We start from the raw sequence: 20,500 nt of genomic DNA, 5'->3' as shown, positions 1-20,500 counted from the left end.
ACTACTCCTTTCCACTGCTGCTCTTTTCCAAATGATGGGATAACATAATAATTTAGGCATGTTATCAAAAAATCACACGGACAAATCTTGAGAGTTGCTTACTTACCTTGATTAGACTTAATATCTCTCTTATGAATCATTGTTTGGCATCATATGAATACAATTAAGATCATTGTTAGGATTTATGTTATTAATTAAGGTATGTTAGAAGGCATGTTGACTAGTGCTTGTAAATGTTTTATTGTTGAAGTTTCTTAATGCCTGCTGTAACCCTGGCCAATCCACACCTTTTCATTTAACTGTAGCATATGTGCACATCACACCATATTAGCCTCGTAAGTTCTGGATAAAAAGAGTTTGCAAATAAATCAAAAACAATGTTTCCATTGCCATTGGCTGGAACGTCAGTAAGGCCGTCGGGTGAAAGTACTCTCTGGTGTGCGGTGCAGTGGCAGACAGGAGACGGAAAAAAGGCAGACATCTCGACTGTGAATAATATCTCTTACCTGGAGCTTGTGCCACAAGCAGCCATCCCAGCCTGCTGCTCAGACTCTACGTCTGCGTTTGGTCTGTGAGGAATCCTTCGTTTCACGGGGCTTTCCGCTCAACATCACTTCATTTGCTGTAGAACTGTGTATGACACATGGCCTTGATAACTGACAGCGCGCTGAGCCCAGAGCCAAACCCGAACTCAGCTCATGAAGCGAACAGAACTGGGACAGCTCTAAGCTAGGATGTGGATCTTTTTTTAAGAGGAAAAATATTTTCTTCTTGAGTAGGTTGCTTAAAGAAGTTGCCATTTGCAGACCTTCATGTGGTGTTTTCTAATGTTCGTCCTTGCAACCGTTGTGTATATTAATGTGCTTTACACACTACTGCTGCACAGAATATAATTTCATTACTACTTGATTATTACTTGAACTGCTGTTTGTGTATAAGCCAAACTGCATAAGCATTTTTTAAATGTACCTATTCACATGGGAAAATCACAATTTCACATGTGAATTCAGCATTTTCACATGTGATTTAAAATATTAACTTTAATTAATCTTCACATCAGATTAGCCTTTTTCACATGTGAAAAGAAAACGGGTCACATTCATGAATTTTGATCTTCACATTTTCACATCACAGACCTTTTAAAATATGAACTATAATTTTGTGAAAACAAAACGTGGCACATGTAGTGTTTGAACACATAAAATTTGTCATGGCTTAATTAACAAATATTTCATTGTTAATTAAGGGTATCACTTTCATCCAAAAAAATGTGACTTGAGCTGACCTGAGTATAAGAGCACATTCACGAAAGATTTTCACTATTTTATTACCAATATTGTGTTAATTAATCTTACATTTTAAACCACGTCAGTAACATGTCTGCATTATTTGATATCATGGAAACCAGAAAACAGAAAGCTTTTCAAATCTGAGCACAAATGTTCTGAAAACACAAATACTGCAATAAAGCAACATCCAGCAAGAAGAACGTCAGAGAACCTCAAACAATATATTAACTGTCTTCATAATGATAATCATAATAATAATGATGGTAATACCTCTTTTCTTTAATAATAACAAGGATATGAACAATGTTAATGTCTCTCGTATGCTTTCTTTGCTGGCATGGAAATGCATCTGCAATAATCTTCTGGTCTGGGTAGACGCATAAAAAAAGTCCAGTGCTCTCCTAAGCAACAGCACTGTGTGCCCAAGAATAGGTGTGTGCTTGTGTGTGTGTGTGTGTGTGTGTGTGTGTGTGTGTGTGTGTGTGCATGTATGTGTGCTTGTGTGTGTGTGTGTGTGTGTGTGTGTGTGTGTGCATGTGTGTGTGTGTGTTCGCATGTGTGTGGTCAGTTAGGGCATCTCTCAGACAGTTTCAGTAGATTTTCACCCAGATTCCCAGAGGCCCTGCAGCCATTGTGGATCCAGATTATTTGCCGGTTTCACACATTATTATTATTATTAAGCAGGGAGTGCATGAAGGCAGGAGAGAGGGAGACGGGTTGAGAGAGGAATGGACCAGAACTCTTACCTTTCTACACTCCCTCAGAAATATCCTCTGAAAAACTTCACATGAAGACTGTTAGGCAACATTGTGCAGCAGGAAAAAAGTTAATCAGTCAATCAGGGGATCTATGACTTTCATCTGATAGTGGGAAATATTGTTTTTAAATTGAAAGCACTTTATAATGATATTGAAATATGACATTTCAGAAAAGCTTTTAAACTAACAGACAATACTGCTGAGACACCATGAGCAAGGGGAAGCGAATCAGAACTTTCCAGAAATTCACACCAGTGAACCAATCAGGTGCGAGTCCCTTACTGAGTGAACTGCAGAAAATAAACAAAGGCTCTCATTGAAGACCAGCCACTGCAATCTGACGCAGAATGAGTAGTCTGAGTTCAGAATAAATAATCCCAGTGTCGGGATTGGAGTTTGGAGTATGGGGAAAATGCTCCCAGTCCTGCCAGGTGAAACGGACACACTGAGGTACGAGATCAGAGCCCAGCACACTCACACAACACTGGACTCAAGTGGTGCTGAGGACACAAGTTCAAACATTTAAGTCCAGTGAAAGAAAAACATAAACAAGTGTAATAAGACTGCTCTGTATCTACAGAAGCTCTCAAAAGACTTCTTTCACAATAGCCATCAGCATACCCAAAATAAGACTTATGATGCATCAGCATCAGCATCTTGTACCTGCCTGGCCAACAAAGTCTTGCAGATGTTGTATTTGGCTAATTGACGCATTTCTATTAAACAATAAAACCTCAAATCTTGCTTGAATTGTGACACCTGCTCGGTCCATAATACTGTACCTCGGCAGGACAATGACATCATCGGGTAAAAGAAGAGTACCTGGCTTGGGAGGACCATGTCAGGCCCATAATCCTAATGTGTCAATCATCCACACCCCTCCCCTCTCTACACATCATATTTCAATGCTCCATTTCCACTCTTCATCCCAAAAAATATACAATCCAGAAGAGTTAGTACTTTATGTACAAGAGTCAAAAACACAGGAGGGTTGTTTGTTGTTGATCAGTTTCTCAAAGCAAAGGGCATCCCTATAATTATCTCACAGTCCCATGAGCTTTCTGATGACTGCTATAAAGCCCTTAACATACATATCAACAGAATCACAACACGCTTTGGCTCTGACACAGGAACTTCTGTCTGTGGTTTGTGCAACTCCCACAAACAAACAAATAAACGTGATACTGGAATATCCTAAATGTTTGGCAGGGCGTGTCCTGGGAGGGGCTCGGTGTCCTGGATGCAGGTAAAGGGCCGGAGTGTGCTGAAGGGACTCCTACGCCCTCCCTGTGTTCTCCGTTTCCCCCGGGACCCTTTCAGCAGCAAAGACAAACACCCGGAGACCGAACAGCTGCCACTAAATAGGCCCGAGGCTGACCCGTTCTCCTGTAAAAAACACACCGAAATCCCCGGATGTGACATGGCTGTTCACTCTGCCCCTGCTCTCCCCTCCCTCTTCCTCGGGAGGGGTGTCGGGGGTGTTGAGGCCACGCCCTCAAGGGCAGCTGTCACCGGGCATCTCCGTACTCACCAGGGAAACCATGACTGTACAAATCCTCCCACGGGCGGCAGGCGCACACGCGTGTGCGTCAGCGCGGGCACGGGGCCCCCCGATACCGTGCGCGTCCAGAGCGGCGCGGGCCTCCATGCCCCCGGGGGGCGCTACACATCGGTGCTGATGCTGCAGCTGCGCGTGAACATCTCCTTCATGGTGGCGGAGCGGGTGAGGTTGAGCTTGTGGAAGCTGGGCAGGTCCATGGGCAGGTCCAGGTCCTGCTGCTGCACGGTGCGGTAGCTGACGCGGTCCCCGCCGTTGCGCTGGCCCTCGGGGTGCTGCAGGTAGAAGGGCAGCTCGTAGTGCGTGCAGGACGGGCAGAAGGTGTGCGAGCGCGTCAGCTTCCGCGACAGCGGCGGGGTGAAGAGGTTGGGCCCGTTGGGGGCGGAGGCTCCGGCTGCCGCGGCGACGATGTTGTGGTTGGAGTGCACGGGCGGCAGGGGCGACGTCACCGCGAAGTCAGGCTCCTCCTCCTCCGACTCTGACTCCTCCTTCTTACAGCAATAATACTGAACAGCACAGGGGCGGGGAGAGAGAGAGTGTGTGAACCACAGAGGGAGAGAGAGAGTGTGTGTGAACCACAGAGGGAGCGAGAGAGTGTGTGTGAACCACAGAGGGAGAGAGAGAGTGTGTGAACCACAGAGGGAGAGAGAGAGTGTGTGAACCACAGAGGGATGAGAGAGAGCGTAAACCACAGAGGGAGAGAGAGAGTGTGTGAACCACAGAGGGAGAGAGAGAGTGTGTGAACCACAGAGGGAGAGAGAGAGTGTGTGAACCACAGAGGGAGAGAGTGTGTGAACCACAGAGGGAGAGAGAGAGTGTGTGAACCACAGAGGGAGAGAGAGAGAGTGTGTGAACCACAGAGGGAGAGAGAGTGTGTGAACCACAGAGGGAGAGAGTGTGAACCACAGAGGGAGAGAGAGAGTGTGTGTGAACCACAGAGGGAGAGAGAGAGAGTGTGTGAACCACAGAGGGAGAGAGAGAGTGTGTGAACCACAGAGGGAGAGAGAGAGTGTGTGAACCACAGAGGGAGAGAGTGTGTGAACCACAGAGGGAGAGAGTGTGTGAACCACAGAGGGAGAGAGAGAGAGTGTGAACCACAGAGGGAGAGAGAGAGAGTGTGAACCACAGAGGGAGAGAGAGAGTGTGTGAACCACAGAGGGAGAGCGTGTGTGAACCACAGAGGGAGAGAGAGAGAGTGTAAACCACAGAGGGAGAGAGAGAGTGTGTGAACCACAGAGGGAGAGAGAGAGTGTGTGAACCACAGAGGGAGAGAGTGTGTGAACCACAGAGGGAGAGAGTGTGTGAACCACAGAGGGAGAGAGAGAGAGTGTGAACCACAGAGGGAGAGAGAGAGAGTGTGAACCACAGAGGGAGAGAGAGAGTGTGTGAACCACAGAGGGAGAGCGTGTGTGAACCACAGAGGGAGAGAGAGAGAGTGTAAACCACAGAGGGAGAGAGCCAAATATCATTCCAATCGCTTTTTCTTTTTTCGTTTCCTTGCTCCTGTCCAAAAAATCGGTTGAGGTCCGCCATATTTAAGGATATTCCAACCCGTTAAATTATCCTTCTAGGAGTTAGAAGTAGAAGTTAGGAACTCCCAATCTTTCCTTATACACAAGGAAACAACAGCACAAGTATTTTTTCAGAAAGCCTGACGGATAAATGATCGACCTGTCTGTGACTGATGTGAATTTTGTGTGACATTTGAAGGAGCGAGGACATTCCATTTGCCTAATACATCTTTACTCGAGTTCCCCATCTTCTTGTCTTTTTCTAGGCTCTTTTTCTAGCCTCTCCCTATGTGTGGAGCTAGGAGTAAAAAAAAATATGCCTTTGGAATGAGCCCAGGGTCTGACATGCCTCGCATATGTGTTCATTGCTCATTGAGCAGATGATTGCCATATCGTTTCTAATATGGACTCCATAACCACAGCCAAGTAAACAAACCACAAAGATGAGAATGTTGCCTTTGGACCCAGATCACATCAATCTGTATACAGTGGCAACCCAGAAGCAAAGGCAGTTGATCTGTGTAATCCTACCGTGGTTAATCATGCAAATGCCTCTTATTGTACTTGTTTGTGAGAGAAGTTCAGACAAATAGTGTTTTGACTATGGAGTTATGAAAGAGTGCAGCTTTGCATGCTTATAATTAAGAGTATGGTCTGTATTCAGCCATGTAGTTATGTGTGCAAAAAAACACTCAGATTGTGGATAATGAGTGTTACACTCAGTTGGATACTTAAACTATATTTAGCCGCATCATAAAAAGGCATCCATGCAGTTCAAATGAAACCTAGAGCATTTCCCTCCCGCTTTGTAGCATTGTATTGCCAAGGACCGCCATAGACCCCGTTTGTCACCTCCACAAACTAGGCTTTAGTATTTACTGCTTTATTTGGATAAGATGTTGTTTTAGAAGCATCAGCTTCATTAAATAATAAAAAACAAAGAAAAAATAACATTGCAATCAATTTTCAATTCTGAAGTGGAAATGGATTACCATTTGTACAAAATATTGTGGGTGTGTCTGAAGATATTTATATGAAGTAAAAGATGTGAGCTCAATATGTTATTACAATATTTGAGGAATTAATAATGGCTAATCGTTCCTGTGGTAAAAATATACACACAAACTGAATTTAGAAGGCAATGTATTTCTTTCTAATTTAACAGCAAGATTGTTTGGCTTAGCAAGTCAACACATGGAAATGTATATACAGGGAATTTTATTCATAGCTGTAAGAAATAGAAACTATTTGGGCTGGAAATGATATTTTGTGCCGGTACATTAAATTACAGAGACGGTCGGCATAGTTTCTAACTGGGTTTGCTCATTGGCTTCAGAACTGAGTTACCCAAACAGCTGGCCTTGTTTTGTACGAGTGCAGGTATAATACGCGTCACTGGCTACCAGCTGAAGTAAGTTCAAGGCCGATTTCTTCACAGAGATTTTATTTCAATGATTCAATGACCGAAAATCTGTATGCCATATTGCATAAAATTGTCTGCTTTTCTTAATGTTTTTGTAATTTGCATTTTAGAAGGCTGGGGGGCTTTGTTCACAGACACAAAGGCACACTGCAATATGGGATTTCTGGCTCTTGCTCTGAACATTGTTCTGAACGGGCGCTGATCGTTCCTGGTGTGGGGAAGTGTGGTTTAAATGGTGATGAATCCTGGATAGCAATAACAGGCAGAAAGCAATCCCAGAGTGCATTTGTCTGCTGTGTTTGTAAGCATAGGCCTTTTTTAAAGGCATGTAAAAACTAAAATAGTCTGTATCATGTGTTGGCATACATAATGAGTAGTAATGTGATTATTCTAAGAATAAACATTCATTGTATTCATTGCTTACTCTTCTCAGTATCGCTGAACCTTTGTTGTAGTGGGCATCAGCCAGCTGTTCAATATGCAATAATCCCAAGACTTCACAGTCAGAGGCACATCCGAGGAATGTAATTCTGTTTTGTTATAATTAAACTAAGAAATTCATGGCTTGATCTTGTTAATGAGCGCCATGTCTTGAGTATGAGTCAGGGTGCTAAATAAAAATAAAAAAAAGGCAGGGCTAAATTAAGCAGATGTTCACAAATAACCTCTGCTTAAACAGAGGAGAAATATGTGGCAGGGAGCTCAGTCAGTGTGTGTTTCCCGCTGGTTTGACAGTGACCTGTCTAGTAACTCATCTGATCCAGAGTAATGAGTGTGAGAAATGAAGCACACGCTAACACGCTAACACACGCTGACCGGACCCAGCAGAATCAGAACCAACGGACAGCACCTCACTCACACCACCGAGGGATTCACATAGCCGTTCTTTCTCTGCTTGTAAGTGCTTCTGCAATATGTATTTATTTGTCTCGGGTAATAGAGCAAACTGAGTTATGAGGGTGAAAGACAGCATAAAAGCGCTATCTATACGACTAGTTGACATTTAACAGAAGCGCTGACCCTCTCTGCCTGCTTGGAACCATTCCATAAAATGAAACGGATGTTTGGTTGGGTAAATGTCAGCTTTCATCAAACTCCCTGGGGTATTTTCTGGTTTTTTTTTTTAATCAAACACTCTTAGACCATAGACTTAAAACATATAATAAAAATGTGCTAATTGTAGAACTTGCTGTGATAGCTACAGTGAGACAGACACTGACCTGCAGCCTACAGTAACACAGCACTGCGATGATGCACAGTAGGATGACTGTAGCCAAAATTCCTCCTGTGATGACCACTGTACCGGCTGTCATTCGAAATCCTCTCCATCAACACCCTGCAGATCAAAGAAAGAAAAAAGTTATTTTATTAACCTTTATTTATACAGGGTAAGTTGACTGAGTGCCCTTTTGCAGCAACGCCCTGTTAATGGCCCCCCAAGCAGCCTAACCTGCATGTCTTCCTACTGAGGGAGGAAACCCACACAGACACAGGGAGAACATGCAAACTCCAGGAATAGGGCCCAGGCCGGGATTCAAACCCAGAACCTTCTTGCCGCGAGGCGACAGGGCTATCCACTGTGCCTTACAGGTTATGGTGCTCGGGTGTACAATAGGCAGTGGACCATGATCGTTGTGGAAGAACAGAAAACACTGCACCCCAGGGGTCTCGTTCTCCAATGACACAAATCCCCTGACATGGCATATATCTGCCAGACTGAACACACTTACGCTACATTAATTAGCTCATCTAATTACCGCAAGCAATTATTATACCTGCACTGTGCTTTTGTTATTCCACACAAGATTGATCCAGCACAACATATTCCAGCACTATCAAATAAAAGGTGGTAAAGGATTGGTGTAAGTTATTAATGTCAAGTTTCAAGACGGTTGTTGCAGAGAAACATGTGTTTGCCTCTAGAGGAAGCACTAACTAAACAACCAGGAGACAACCATAGTATATGTATATCACTTGACTCATTTTATGCAGTATATATTCAGGATTTATTTTGGCCAGAGGAGAGAACTACTCTACTATAGGGTAAGATTTATTGGACACTTATACCAATTATATATTTGTACACATGCATTTGAACTTTCCCTTCTCAAACAAACATAAACATGCCATGTCTCACACACTATGACATGCAGTCTCTTCGTCCCCATCTCCCTCTCTCCGACACAAACACGCGTGTGTGTGTAGCCCCTCACACACCAGCTCAGTGCACAAACCCCTGTCCGTCAGGGCTGTGAGAGACAGCCATACACACGTCCCCTGGGTATTACTTAATTAGATCATTCTCTGGGAAACATGGCGCTGTAACGATCCATGTTGCGTTAATTATTTACTGCAGACACAAAGGCTGGAATATTCATGAGCAGATTAAAGTGACTCAGACAAAAACGTGGAGAAACAGCACCATCACAACACGAAGGAGTCCTGCCGGTCGGCTTTGCCTGTACGCACGAGTGGACTTTATGAAACGCAAGCACGTATCCTCAAAACTTTACTTCCGTCCCACCTTTGACAATTCAATAGGCAAAATCTTACACATAAATGTATGCCTCATGCAGCCTAGATCAAGCAAGGGCATTCCAATAAAATGAATCCATGAATAGGCCACTACACAATGAGTTGTAATATAATATTACATTATTCATTCCTCTCGGGAAATATTAAAAGGAGGAAAATGGTATGACTGTCCAACGTGTCTCTAAATGAGCTCTATCTCTACAATATTGATTGTACTTTTAGGGGGGATGATTCCTTTGAGCAAAGAAAAGGAATGAGAACAGGGCTTCTAATGTGACAGTTATCTTCTAGATAGGCTTCAGAAGATAACTGACATAACAGCTGAGAAATGTTTCAGTTTGAGAAACCCAATCATAGTAAGGATTCCACCCGAGGCCCGCATTATCATCTGAATAGGAGTACCCATGGGACCACGATATGAAATAATACACATCACTACAGATACAATTGTATCACTCTGTTTATGATAAGAACTTGCAACCCGTACTACTGCATTAACATGACTCTTACGAAGACCAAAAGGCACAATAAACAATCTTCTCTCCAGTAGGAACACAGCATTATATCACATAGAGCATTCTACAAGAAAAGCCAGAATGTTGTTGTTTATTTTGAGGATGACCCATAGAAAATGTTTTTCCCTCTTTTGCTTTTTTCCTTTCAAATGAAAAACATTTGCCCCCGAGGATTGATGTGGACACTGGGCTGTAGGAAAAACCATCTTAAGATCAAAATCCTAACTGCCAGCTATTGTTACAAAGCTCTCTGAGCCAGTAGGAAGAAGGTATCCTGTACACATTTCCTGTCAATTTGAACAGAGCTTGAGTGTTGCTCAATTAATTGCATTAAAAAATCAAAATTCTAAATTATCTGCATCAACTAAAGTCTCAACGGCTGAGCAAACACGTGTCAGAAGAAAATTGCCTGTCCCTCATTTCTTTCACACCGTTTTCTTGAAATCCGTGTACACTACTGTCAATACACACAGCATACATGAAACAGCTCTGTATACACACAACATACGAGCCCACAGCACTGATGGTGACCTCCACCGCTCCCTCTAACGAGCTGGCCATTAGTCAGCCCAGCTAATGAACAGCCACAGAAGCGTTGACCTCTGACCTGGAAGTTAATGGAGAAGGTCAGTTTATTGTGACCTGTGTTGTGGGATGGCAGGTCCGCTGTAAAGCCCACAAGCAAAGGCCTAAAACACTGCATTTCCCAGCAGCCTGGAACTAACAAAACCCCTTTACTGTCCACGGGCCTGAGAGGGAGGCTGGGACTGCATTTCTCAGTGATTTTCAGTTGTGACACAGGATGTCAGTCTGCACTATCTGTGCGCGATTCATCTCTGATTCTTCTTCCTCACAGCTCCCCTCCAGACACAAGCATCCCTTTTTTCACTGAGAATTTTATTAGATTCAAGCCCAGAACAGTTAAAATCAGACCTGAGGCAAGCATACAGACTTGCATTTTCCTCAACATGAATAATCAGTGGTGAAATATTTACAGCAGTAAAATGTGAACCCTTCATCAAACGTATAGCCAAAATCTTAAGGACGCATCAAACGATTTGCCCCCAGTACCATGTCCATAGACTGCTATCTTTACAATCTTGAACATCTCCAGATTACAGATGAATTGCTCTTGCTCCTTGACACCATGCCAGCAGAAGACTTCACAAGCACCCTAAACCAAACTTCCATAGAGGTCAGAGACTACATCCCAGCCTATTGGGTCTTGGCTGCTATACTGTCAAGCAATTGTGGGACTGCTGCAAAGCACCATGGGAAGTGTCTCTCAGCAGGTGCATCACAGGACAATACTGGCCGTGTGTTCATGGCAGGAATTGAATAACGCCCAGAACAGCACCTACTCTATGGCAGGAAGAAGAGACTCCCCACAAATCTCAATGAGGTAATTCAACATGCTGAGCAATACCATTGGAAAATGGTCTCACACTTCCTATAAACCCACAGCCCAGCAAAGATACGATCATGTGACAGGAAGCAGATGTCCAGCTAAGCATTGAAAAGAGTCCATGCTTAGTCCTGACACACACACACATACACACACACACACTCACCCATACACACACAAACAGGCATACGCACACACACATGTACCCACACAAGCACACACATACTCACACTCACACACATGCAGACACACATATGCACATTCAGCACAAGCAAGCACATACGCATAAACACACACACACACACACACAATGGGACATGATCCATTTCTGTATGCGTATATTTCAGTTTGGTTCTTCATTTATGTTTACCTAATGAAACATATTCAATTCCTATGATATTATTATATTATTTATTATTATTACAGGATCAAGTAAATGTGCTGTAAATGCCTACACAAAGCAAAATGAAAAAATGCACCCACACACAGACTATCCTAATAGTGTTAGGTGCGCGTGAGTGTGTGTGTGTGTGTGTGTGTGTTTTACTGACAGACCTAGCCGTCTGTTGTTACCATGAAGATGCTATAATTCTCAGCAGCAATGTTATTATTAGTTGGAGAAATGTCATCCGTGGCAGTCTTACAACGCTTACCACCAGGCAACAATAATGCTGTCACAGTCGAGCCATTATCTCAACACACGTCATTTCAGAAGAATGGCTATTTAAAGAGCAGCAACTGATGCCATTAATTTGTGCTTTATGTAAAGGTGTGCAGTAAAATGCATATAGTGGACATGTGTGTGCGTGCCAGTGTGTGTGTGTGTGTGTGTGTGTGTGTGTGTGTGTGTGTGTGCATGCGAGTGTGTATGTGTGTGCTTGAGTGTGTTTGTGTTTTTTTTATTTTAGTCTGTTTTTCTACAGCATATTGCGTTAAAATTCGGTGCTTGTTACTGACACAAAACTTGCAGAACTCAAACGCCAGGTCAAACAGGGCACAGGAACCTACTTGTTGCAGCAGAGGTAGAGGTAGGAATCCCTCTAAAGCAGTGAGCAGTACAGCTCTAACCTGGGTTCTGATGCCACAGCAGACACTGTTTATCAGGCACTGAGGGGAGACTTCACTAAGTCAGTTACTGGAGCTGACCCCTTCCAGAAGGGATATGTCACCTTGACGACCACAAAGACCGGTGAGATATGACAGGGTGATGAATCACTGAACTGAATGAAAACTGCACAAAATGGCCCCCACTGACACCTCAGCTGGAGGGCAGCCATGTTGCTGTCACTACGTCTCAGTAGCACTTCATTAGTAAATTGAATTGGTCAGTGGTTTTAGTGGATAACAGGTTGTCATTGTCATGTCTCATCAGGTTTTCCTCTGGTTCCAACATGTCATGTTATATTAACATAATACCATTCCAGGAAATAGATATGCCCCCATGCATATTTTTCAGCGTCATATCATCCTGGAGCTTTCTATTTGTGTTCCATACTGATTCAAAAAAACAAGTGCAATTTTGGTAGAAAGTCGAACTGTTATTTTTCCGAGCGGTTTGTAAAACGATTTCCCACGTGACGTGAGGTAAGTCTTGCATAATTGTCAGATTACATTGCTTAACACAGAGAGCTGACCACAGGAGGCAGAAGGGGAGGGGGGATTGAGCTCTGGGGGCAGGCTTTTTTAAAATCTGGGAGCCACTGGTAAAGTGATATTACCAGTGGCTCCCAGACTGACTGAATATAGCCTGTGCTCTTTTCTGGATGTATGCTATACTGACAGAAAGGCTGTGTCATGTTGACTGGCATTTTCTTCATCTCGTTAATAAAATGGATCCATGGGTAGGACAGATCGGTGAGTGTAGGCTGCTGAATGATGACCTCTGACCTCGGGCTGATGTCTGTGAGTGACACAGGCCCTAGTGAGCGATGCACTTTGAGCCAGGCCTGATGGATTGATGCCTGAGTGAGCGATGCACATTGAGCCAGGCCTGATGGATTGATGCCTGAGTGAGCGATGCACATTGAGCCAGGCCTGATGGATTGATGCCTGAGTGAGCGATGCACATTGAGCCAGGCCTGATGGATTGATGCCTGAGTGAGCGATGCACATTGAGCCAGACCTGATGGATTGATGCCTGAGTGAGCGATGCACTTTGAGCCAGGCCTGATGGATTGATGCCTGAGTGAGCGATGCACTTTGAGCCAGGCCTGATGGATTGATGCCTGAGTGAGCAATGCACGTTGAGCCAGGCCTGATGGATTGATGCCTGAGTGAGCGATGCACTTTGAGCCAGGCCTGATGGATTGATGCCTGAGTGAGCGATGCACGTTGAGCCAGGCCTGATGGATTGATGCCCGAGTGAGCGATGCACTCCGGTCCACAGTTTCCATCAGACCTGCATCAGAGCCGCTGATCTCCGGCATTACGGAGTGGACGTGATGGAGATAGGCCCAGGTCAGGCAACACTCCATGAGGTGGAGCAATGGGCGACTGAAGGACGCACAGACCTGTCTGAAAGCAAGCAGCTCAAAAGTCTGACTCCTGCAAACACAGCAGGGTATCTCTATGGGAAATGTTGACGGTGACGAACACACATTGTCCAGCAGGTTCCAGCATCTTCCATACAAGGTCAGATAGAATCCACCCCCCCGGCAAAAACGACACTGTTCCTACGGCAACTGAGAACGGGTCAATTACACCCACACAGCTCAGTATGGTTGAGTCACCACCAGGCTCAAATCCCTGGCAAATCACACACTGCGAAACACAGAGGTAATCATCAACAACAGAGCTAACAACAGCCTGTGGAGCATAGTCTTTATCCCAAACCCGTCATCACTCCACACGCTTCGCACTGCAAAACACAGAGCGTCAGATGCCAAAGAAAACTTTCACTCAATGCAGCCACATTGAAGAAGTTTTTCTGTCACCAGCTATCCACATACAGTACGGCAGATGTACCTTTGTTGTTGTAAACAGAGACTTAGAACAAAATTTAATCAACAGTGAGTCATGTTTAATTCTACAGAGGGCTTTCCACAGGTCCCAGAGGCGCAGGCCTGTGAACAGCCAGTAGTTATCATCCCATCAACAACAATGGCTGCTGTTTAAAAACATTTCAACAAGTCTGGCAGAGCAACACTTAAAGCAGTCTAATTCATTGGCCGGCACAAATTGAATCTGCAGAACAAGAGCAAATAGTTAGGGAATAGGAATAAATTAAATGCGCTCCTTGATGCCAAAAATAATTGCATACGCTGGTTTGCCTTCAGATGCAGGGCCGTCAATCTGACAGTGGAGAGCAGTGGCGGAGCAGTTTGGCTGATTATAGAGGCAGGTCGTCACCCTGGACTGCAGGGACAGAGGAACGGGGAAGGGGGGGAGACTGGGGTGCGGGATGTGGACTGGAGAGAATGAATCTGTCCAGCAGCTCCGGTGGCAGGTATCATGTACACACCCCCGGGTGAGGAAATTATTATTATTAGTTTCTGCAAAGAACACTTGACGCGAAACAAAGGCGGAATCCAATTCTTGCGCGATTCTTTGAAGTGTTTACCTTGTCTTCATTTCAAAACCACCCCAAGAGGGTATGGCGCACTCGGCGAGGAATGGAAAAGCTTGCCGCTCTACGAAACCGACAGTTATGCGCGAGAGCCGTCAGATTTTCTTGGCCGCCAATTTCCAAAGCTTTTTCGTGCGAGTGGAAAGCGGCCGTGCTACAAACAGCACAAAGCCCCGCTCAGAGCCGTGAGCCAGAACCAGCGCCGGGTCTGGGTCTGGGCAGAGGTGCTCTTCTTGCCACACGAGACACAATGGTATTCTCGGGGAACCAGCTGACTGTGGCACCAGTGTCGGCCCCCCCCCCCCCCACCAATCTAGGATTCAAAGCTTACATACTCTGTCTGTGGACAATAGGATTAAAAGATCTTGTACAAACTGCTATCCAGCTCAAAGGGTTCACATAGATTGCTTGGAGAAGCGAGAAGCTTGTACAGCCTATGAGATTCACAGTGTGTAAGGACAGCTGTATGAACTCTAAAAGCTTGCATATACACTCATACCGCTTCCAGACAGACACGGTTCTGGTTCTGGCTCTAGTTCGGTTCTGGAGTCTCAGAACCTTGGTGCTTTCTGCTGAACCAGCCCGTGTCCATACCAGTTTAAGCAGAACCAAAGTTCCACCGCCCTCCATCATCAATGGAGGGCATTGCTCAATGCACAAGGCAGGCGGAATATGACACGCCCACTGATGACATCACGGTTCGCAAGGAAAAAACAACTATTTTTTGGGTTCCAGCTGAGAACCAACTTTTCAGGTTCCGAACCAATTTATTCTTGGTCTGAACACAGCAGCTGGTTCAAAATTAGGTTCGGAACTCAAAGTGACTTTGACCGTGGAAAGATTGTTGGTGCCAGACAGGGTGCTTTGAGTATCTTAGAAACTGCTGATCTCCTGTGATTTTCACGCACAACAGTCTCTCAGAGAAAACCATCCAGTGAGCAGCAGTTCTCTGGACAAAAACACCTTGTCAGTGACAGAGATCAGAGGAGAAGTCTGAAAAATAAGTCTAATAAATGCCTAATAAAGAGTGTAGAGGGCTGTTAGAGGATCAATGAGGACTGTAACTACAGCTGAACATTGTTTTGAATCTGTCACTGGATGTCTGCCCGAAGCAGAGTTTGCAGTACAAAAAAAGAAGACTTATTACCCAATTTAATCTTTGACATTTTCTCTATTTTGTTTCTGTTTTTTCTATTTATTCAAGGAAATAGATAGATTAGATTATTATTGTGTTTCCTTTTGGAAATACAGCATAGTGTCTTTGAGCAATTTGTAACAAACAATTAGTTCAGTATTTTCACTCTGAGAAATAAAGGAACAGTGGGGACACATTTTTGTTCTTTATGGAACAAACATACACCCTAAAAGTAAAGTAATGTTCCATTTGGGTAGAAATAAGTATATTTTATGTAACAATAAGTATCCAATTAATTATGTATTGCTGGCAAGGGGTACAATTTTATGTAAGGTACCATCCCTGTGACAAGAATTTGTACCATTATAGGCATTTTTCATACCTTTTGTCTGGGAGTGCACACCACACAACCCCTTGTCCTTTCACTGTATCTGGACCAGATGGCTCTGTAACTGATATGTACAAGAAGAGTTACATAAAAAGCTCTTTGTAGGGCACTTCCTCATATTTCCCCCACAGAAAGCTTCCTGTAGGGCAGCTTAATACAGCTGATGCTAAGCTATTTCAATTATTTTTTTTTTTTTTTACTTAGCCCACAAAGCAAAATCAGAAGTGCATTCCAGCTGTAGATGAAATTTGGCGTTTAGTTCAACGCTGTTTTGAGTGATGCAGTTTTTCAGCACTTAAACCACCCAGGACAAAAAATAGCTTCCTGCTGTATATTCCTCTGGCCATACACGATACAACATCCAAGCTCATCAATAAAACATATGATATCGATAAAGATAAATTATTTCACACTGTCTGTGTGCGAATACTCTTTGAAGTGCATAACAAATCAACCTCTCGATAATATGGCACATGCTTCTACACACTGATGTCAATTTCTGAAGCCCCCCAGTATTAATTTCAGTAATGACTGCCACCACTGTCGTTGGAGGTTATTCTAATGGGGAAACATGCCAGGAAGATTTGATGGTAACTAAGCAGCTCTGGTATAGACGCACGGCAACCACGTCCCTGCAAATCATCGGACCCAGGGTCACGTGACCAGGTGCAGAGCAGGGGGAGTGGTCAGAGGAGTAAAATGGCAGGATGTTGTCTACACTTGTAGAAAACAAAGTCACAGTGGAGCTATATTTTTGTTCTTCTCGACTAAAATTTCCCAAATGTACCCTGAAAGTACAGTGATGTTCTCTTTGGGTACACATGAGCGTTTCTTCCAAAGCGAAAAAGGTACAAATGAATTAAATATTGCTGGCTAGGGGTGCATTTTTATGCATATGTAGGGTAATGCCCCTGCAACAAGCATTTTAGGCACTTTTTGTGCCTTTATTTCTGAGAGTGCAGTGGGCTCGGACTGTGTCTACAGGGTGAGTGACAGGGCTCTTAGCGGGATGAGGAAATCGAAACATCACACTGAGAAGAGAAGAAGAGAGTAAGGTGAGTCGGGGAAGGAGAGGTCAGAAGTGAAGGGAAGGCAACAGTGCAATGGACAAAGGGCAAGGCACAGACCACTGGGTCAAACGCCAGCAAAAATAACAGGACCAGAAAAGTCAACAGGCAATATGTATCAGGAATGTGCTTCAACTGCAAGGAGGCGCAACTGTGTTTCCAGGCAACGGTCCATGCTATTTTCACCACTCTGAACTGGTTCAGTGGCTCCGATTGTTCAGCATGACTCAACACCGTTGTTGGTTTAAAGCCATTCTGAATGATTTTTCCCCCTCCTCTATTCCACGTTTTGACCCATCCCGACAGATGGGCCATTTCCCTGTATTACAGGGGCTTGTCACAGTGTTCTCCCTGGCTGCTTTATTTAAAGATAAAATCCACTGGACACCGGTAATGAGGGGGAGGGTGCACGTTGGAATAACAAGAATGGAGCTTTAGAGAAAGCAAGAAGGAGCAAGGAAGTGCGTGGAGGAGAGCGGGGATGGAGCTCTTGCAAAGGGAGACACGAAGAAGATACATCGTGAGGACAGCAGGGGAGGAAAAGAATGATGAAATAACAATATTGAGAGTGTGCCCTTCCCCCCTCCTTTACGATCATTACCGGCCAGCAGGGACAGCGCCACCCCCTCCTCCCACCGAAGACGCATTGTTAATGTCGAGGGTCAGCGGGAGTTACGTGAAAAACAGGCTCCGCCCCTTCACAGCCCCAAGCGTTTGAGGTATCTACACATTCTATCTCCACTGTGACATCACAACGCGCTCCCCTGACCGTGTCCCATCTGCATGATGACATGGCGACACTGTCTTATCTTCAGACTGAATTCACACTGTAATGTCCAACCCTTTCTTCCCCTAGGACTACAGTAGTAGCCTACATGCATGGTGGTTTAGGAACTTCAAAGTATTTAGTATTTAGGCTACCATCAAAGTATTTTTGAGCGTTCGCCCTGAAACTTCCACACTATGTCAACCACATACGCTCCGTGGAAAGCACGCAGCTTGCAGGACCAACCTGCTGCTTCGTCGTTTCGGAAAAGCCGTTCACTGACTCTCACACACCAAGCAATTAGTAGCAAGGGCCCGATAACGGGACTGCTTTCCATCAGCACCATGGATAGCCGACCTATCCGGGAAGGAGGCTGAAGCACCCACATATAACGACTGGTCTGAACAATAGCAACATCTCGAACGCACATAGAAGACAACATTAATTTGAGAAATTAAAGGTCACAGACATTTTATATCTTCTTGGCATGGTTTTGGGGCTAAAACACACGGTTTCGGTAATCAATTATGACCCAATCACACGGCCCTCGACACAAGCTCCAGCACGAATCAATCGATGCAATTAATCCACTCTAACGTGCTTGATTCAGATCGAAATCTTCAGGTTAACTCACGGGGTGAATTAGCCACGGAGGACGGGACTTAAGCGACCCTTCTTCTTGTTCATTATCAAAGTACAACGAAGAAAGAGGGACACAAGCTTTCCCTACTGATCTCAAGACTGTAGCCTACTTCAGTCACCGATAGTCAAAATGATACAACAGCCGTCGAAAGAATAAAAACAACGGTCTTACCGTTATAAATATTAGAATGGTACCAGATCGCATCTGCGGTGGTGTTGTCGTGTAGTAGCCCAGCTCTGAGGCATATGTGGAGGTGGCACGTGATCCAGAAACGGCAGCCTCCAGTAGTGATTGATACAGTTTCAGCCGAGTGAGAAGTAACGTGGAGCAGATGTTCTCCGATGTAGTTCCTTCTTACTCCGTCTCACCAAAAACTTCAGTTGAATGACATTTGGAAGTCATCAATTTGCAATACTCCAAAAACAACCGGTAGTTTATTAGAACTGCAAAAAGTATTTTTATTATTAGGCTATTATTAATATATTTATTATTATTATTATTATTATTTACAAAAACGTAGGAACGCCTTAATTGTCTCAGTAATTTGCCTCCGTTGCTAGACACTTGCGAAAGAGAATGCCGTTTTGGATGTAACTTTAAAAAAAAAAAACTCCCACCAGACTAAAATTATATAACAATCCCCCGCTTTCTGGCGTCCCTTTCCATGGTATATCTTCGCCCGAGAGTTTAAAAAAGGAACATCTTCCTCACATGTTTTCCTGGGGTGCCAGGTGCTGCAAAACCAAAGGTTTGAAACTTGCAATTCTATTCCACTCTATACGTGTAGGTGACCAATTCTCTTCCGAGTTAATGTAAAATTAGAATCATTAACAGGTGAAGTGTGGCTTCAAATAAATCCAAAAGAATGTGCCAAACCCCCTCCGGTGTTGTGTCATCTATTGATTTTTTTTTTTTAAAACAACGCGGTCATCTTTTGAGTGCTTTCAAAAATGATCAGGAATTGCCTCAACTGTTTTCGACCGAAAAACAACCTGTCCCCATGCATGAACACACATATCGAAACGAAGTGCACTTTCTCCCGTGCAGCCCTTTCTCCCCACAACAGTGAAAAAAAAAAAAAAAAAATCACGGCAGATTCATATCACAAAGAGACCCGTCACCATTGTCTGGGTGTCCGAATTCCCCCACCTCAAGGATCCTTGGAAAACGAGCAGAGCGATTCACTGGCCGACCCAAACGATGTCCGTGTGCCCTGTTCTAGTAGATGCCCCGGATCCCCATGCACAGAAATTGGTGCTGCTGATCACACGCAATGAAGCCCCCCCTCCCCCCCACGATAGGAGACCGTGTCAGCGCTTTATTTCCTCGCGGAAAGGAGATCATTTGACAGTCCCAGTCATTTTCAGCGTCGCTGAATCATTGAGCCGACGCTCCGGTTTGATATTACTGACAGCGAAAATTATTATAATTTTGTGAGAACATTAGCCAAATGAATTTTAAATATTTCATTTTACATATGCAATTACCGAGCAACCGAGTTTGTAATTGTGTCACAAACGAAATCGACCTTCCATTGAAGAGGCTGTTTGTCCAGAGACTGGGTTTCATTGTTATTTTGTCATGGTATTAAAAGGCATAAGTTTAACCCACGTAAGAGACACGTAGCCTCAGGGGTGTATATTTATTGCGTTTAAGTATCCCGTCAGTTGCATTCAAATGGACCATTTATTTCCCCCACGCTTATTCAGGAACATTGTCTAGTAGCTATATGTACCTTAACTACGTTTTGTTTTTGCCTTCTCTGAGTATTTCGAGCCTCAACCCCCAATGGCTTAAATAATAAAACACTATAAAAACCATCTGCTCGAATAGCTGTGGGGGTAAGACATTCCGTTTTTCGCCCGTACCTGACTCTATAACGACCGTCAGGTAAAATCAGCACTAGCCTGTGTCAGAACCACTGAACTCATGGTCAGAACCA

General features: G+C 44.3%; 1 protein-coding gene across 1 annotated transcript; it reads right to left on the bottom strand.

Annotated features, from left to right (window-relative positions):
• Positions 1–1,308: 1,308 nt before the first annotated feature.
• Positions 1,309–19,782, bottom strand: fam163ba (family with sequence similarity 163 member B, genome duplicate a). Its single transcript, XM_061263534.1, has 3 exons — positions 18,730–19,782; positions 7,760–7,875; positions 1,309–4,111 (listed from the first exon to the last, which is right to left on the bottom strand). Exons 2-3 carry the CDS (start codon positions 7,850–7,852, stop codon positions 3,710–3,712), a joined length of 495 nt encoding a protein of 164 aa, XP_061119518.1. The 5' UTR covers positions 7,853–7,875; positions 18,730–19,782; the 3' UTR covers positions 1,309–3,709.
• Between the last annotated feature and the right edge of the window lie 718 nt (positions 19,783–20,500).

Source organism: Conger conger, chromosome 12 (genome assembly GCF_963514075.1).
Source record: "Conger conger chromosome 12, fConCon1.1, whole genome shotgun sequence".
Lineage (NCBI taxonomy): Eukaryota > Metazoa > Chordata > Actinopteri > Anguilliformes > Congridae > Conger > Conger conger.
The sequence above is the reverse complement of the archived record's forward strand: the minus strand, read 5'-3'. Positions and strand labels throughout refer to the sequence as shown.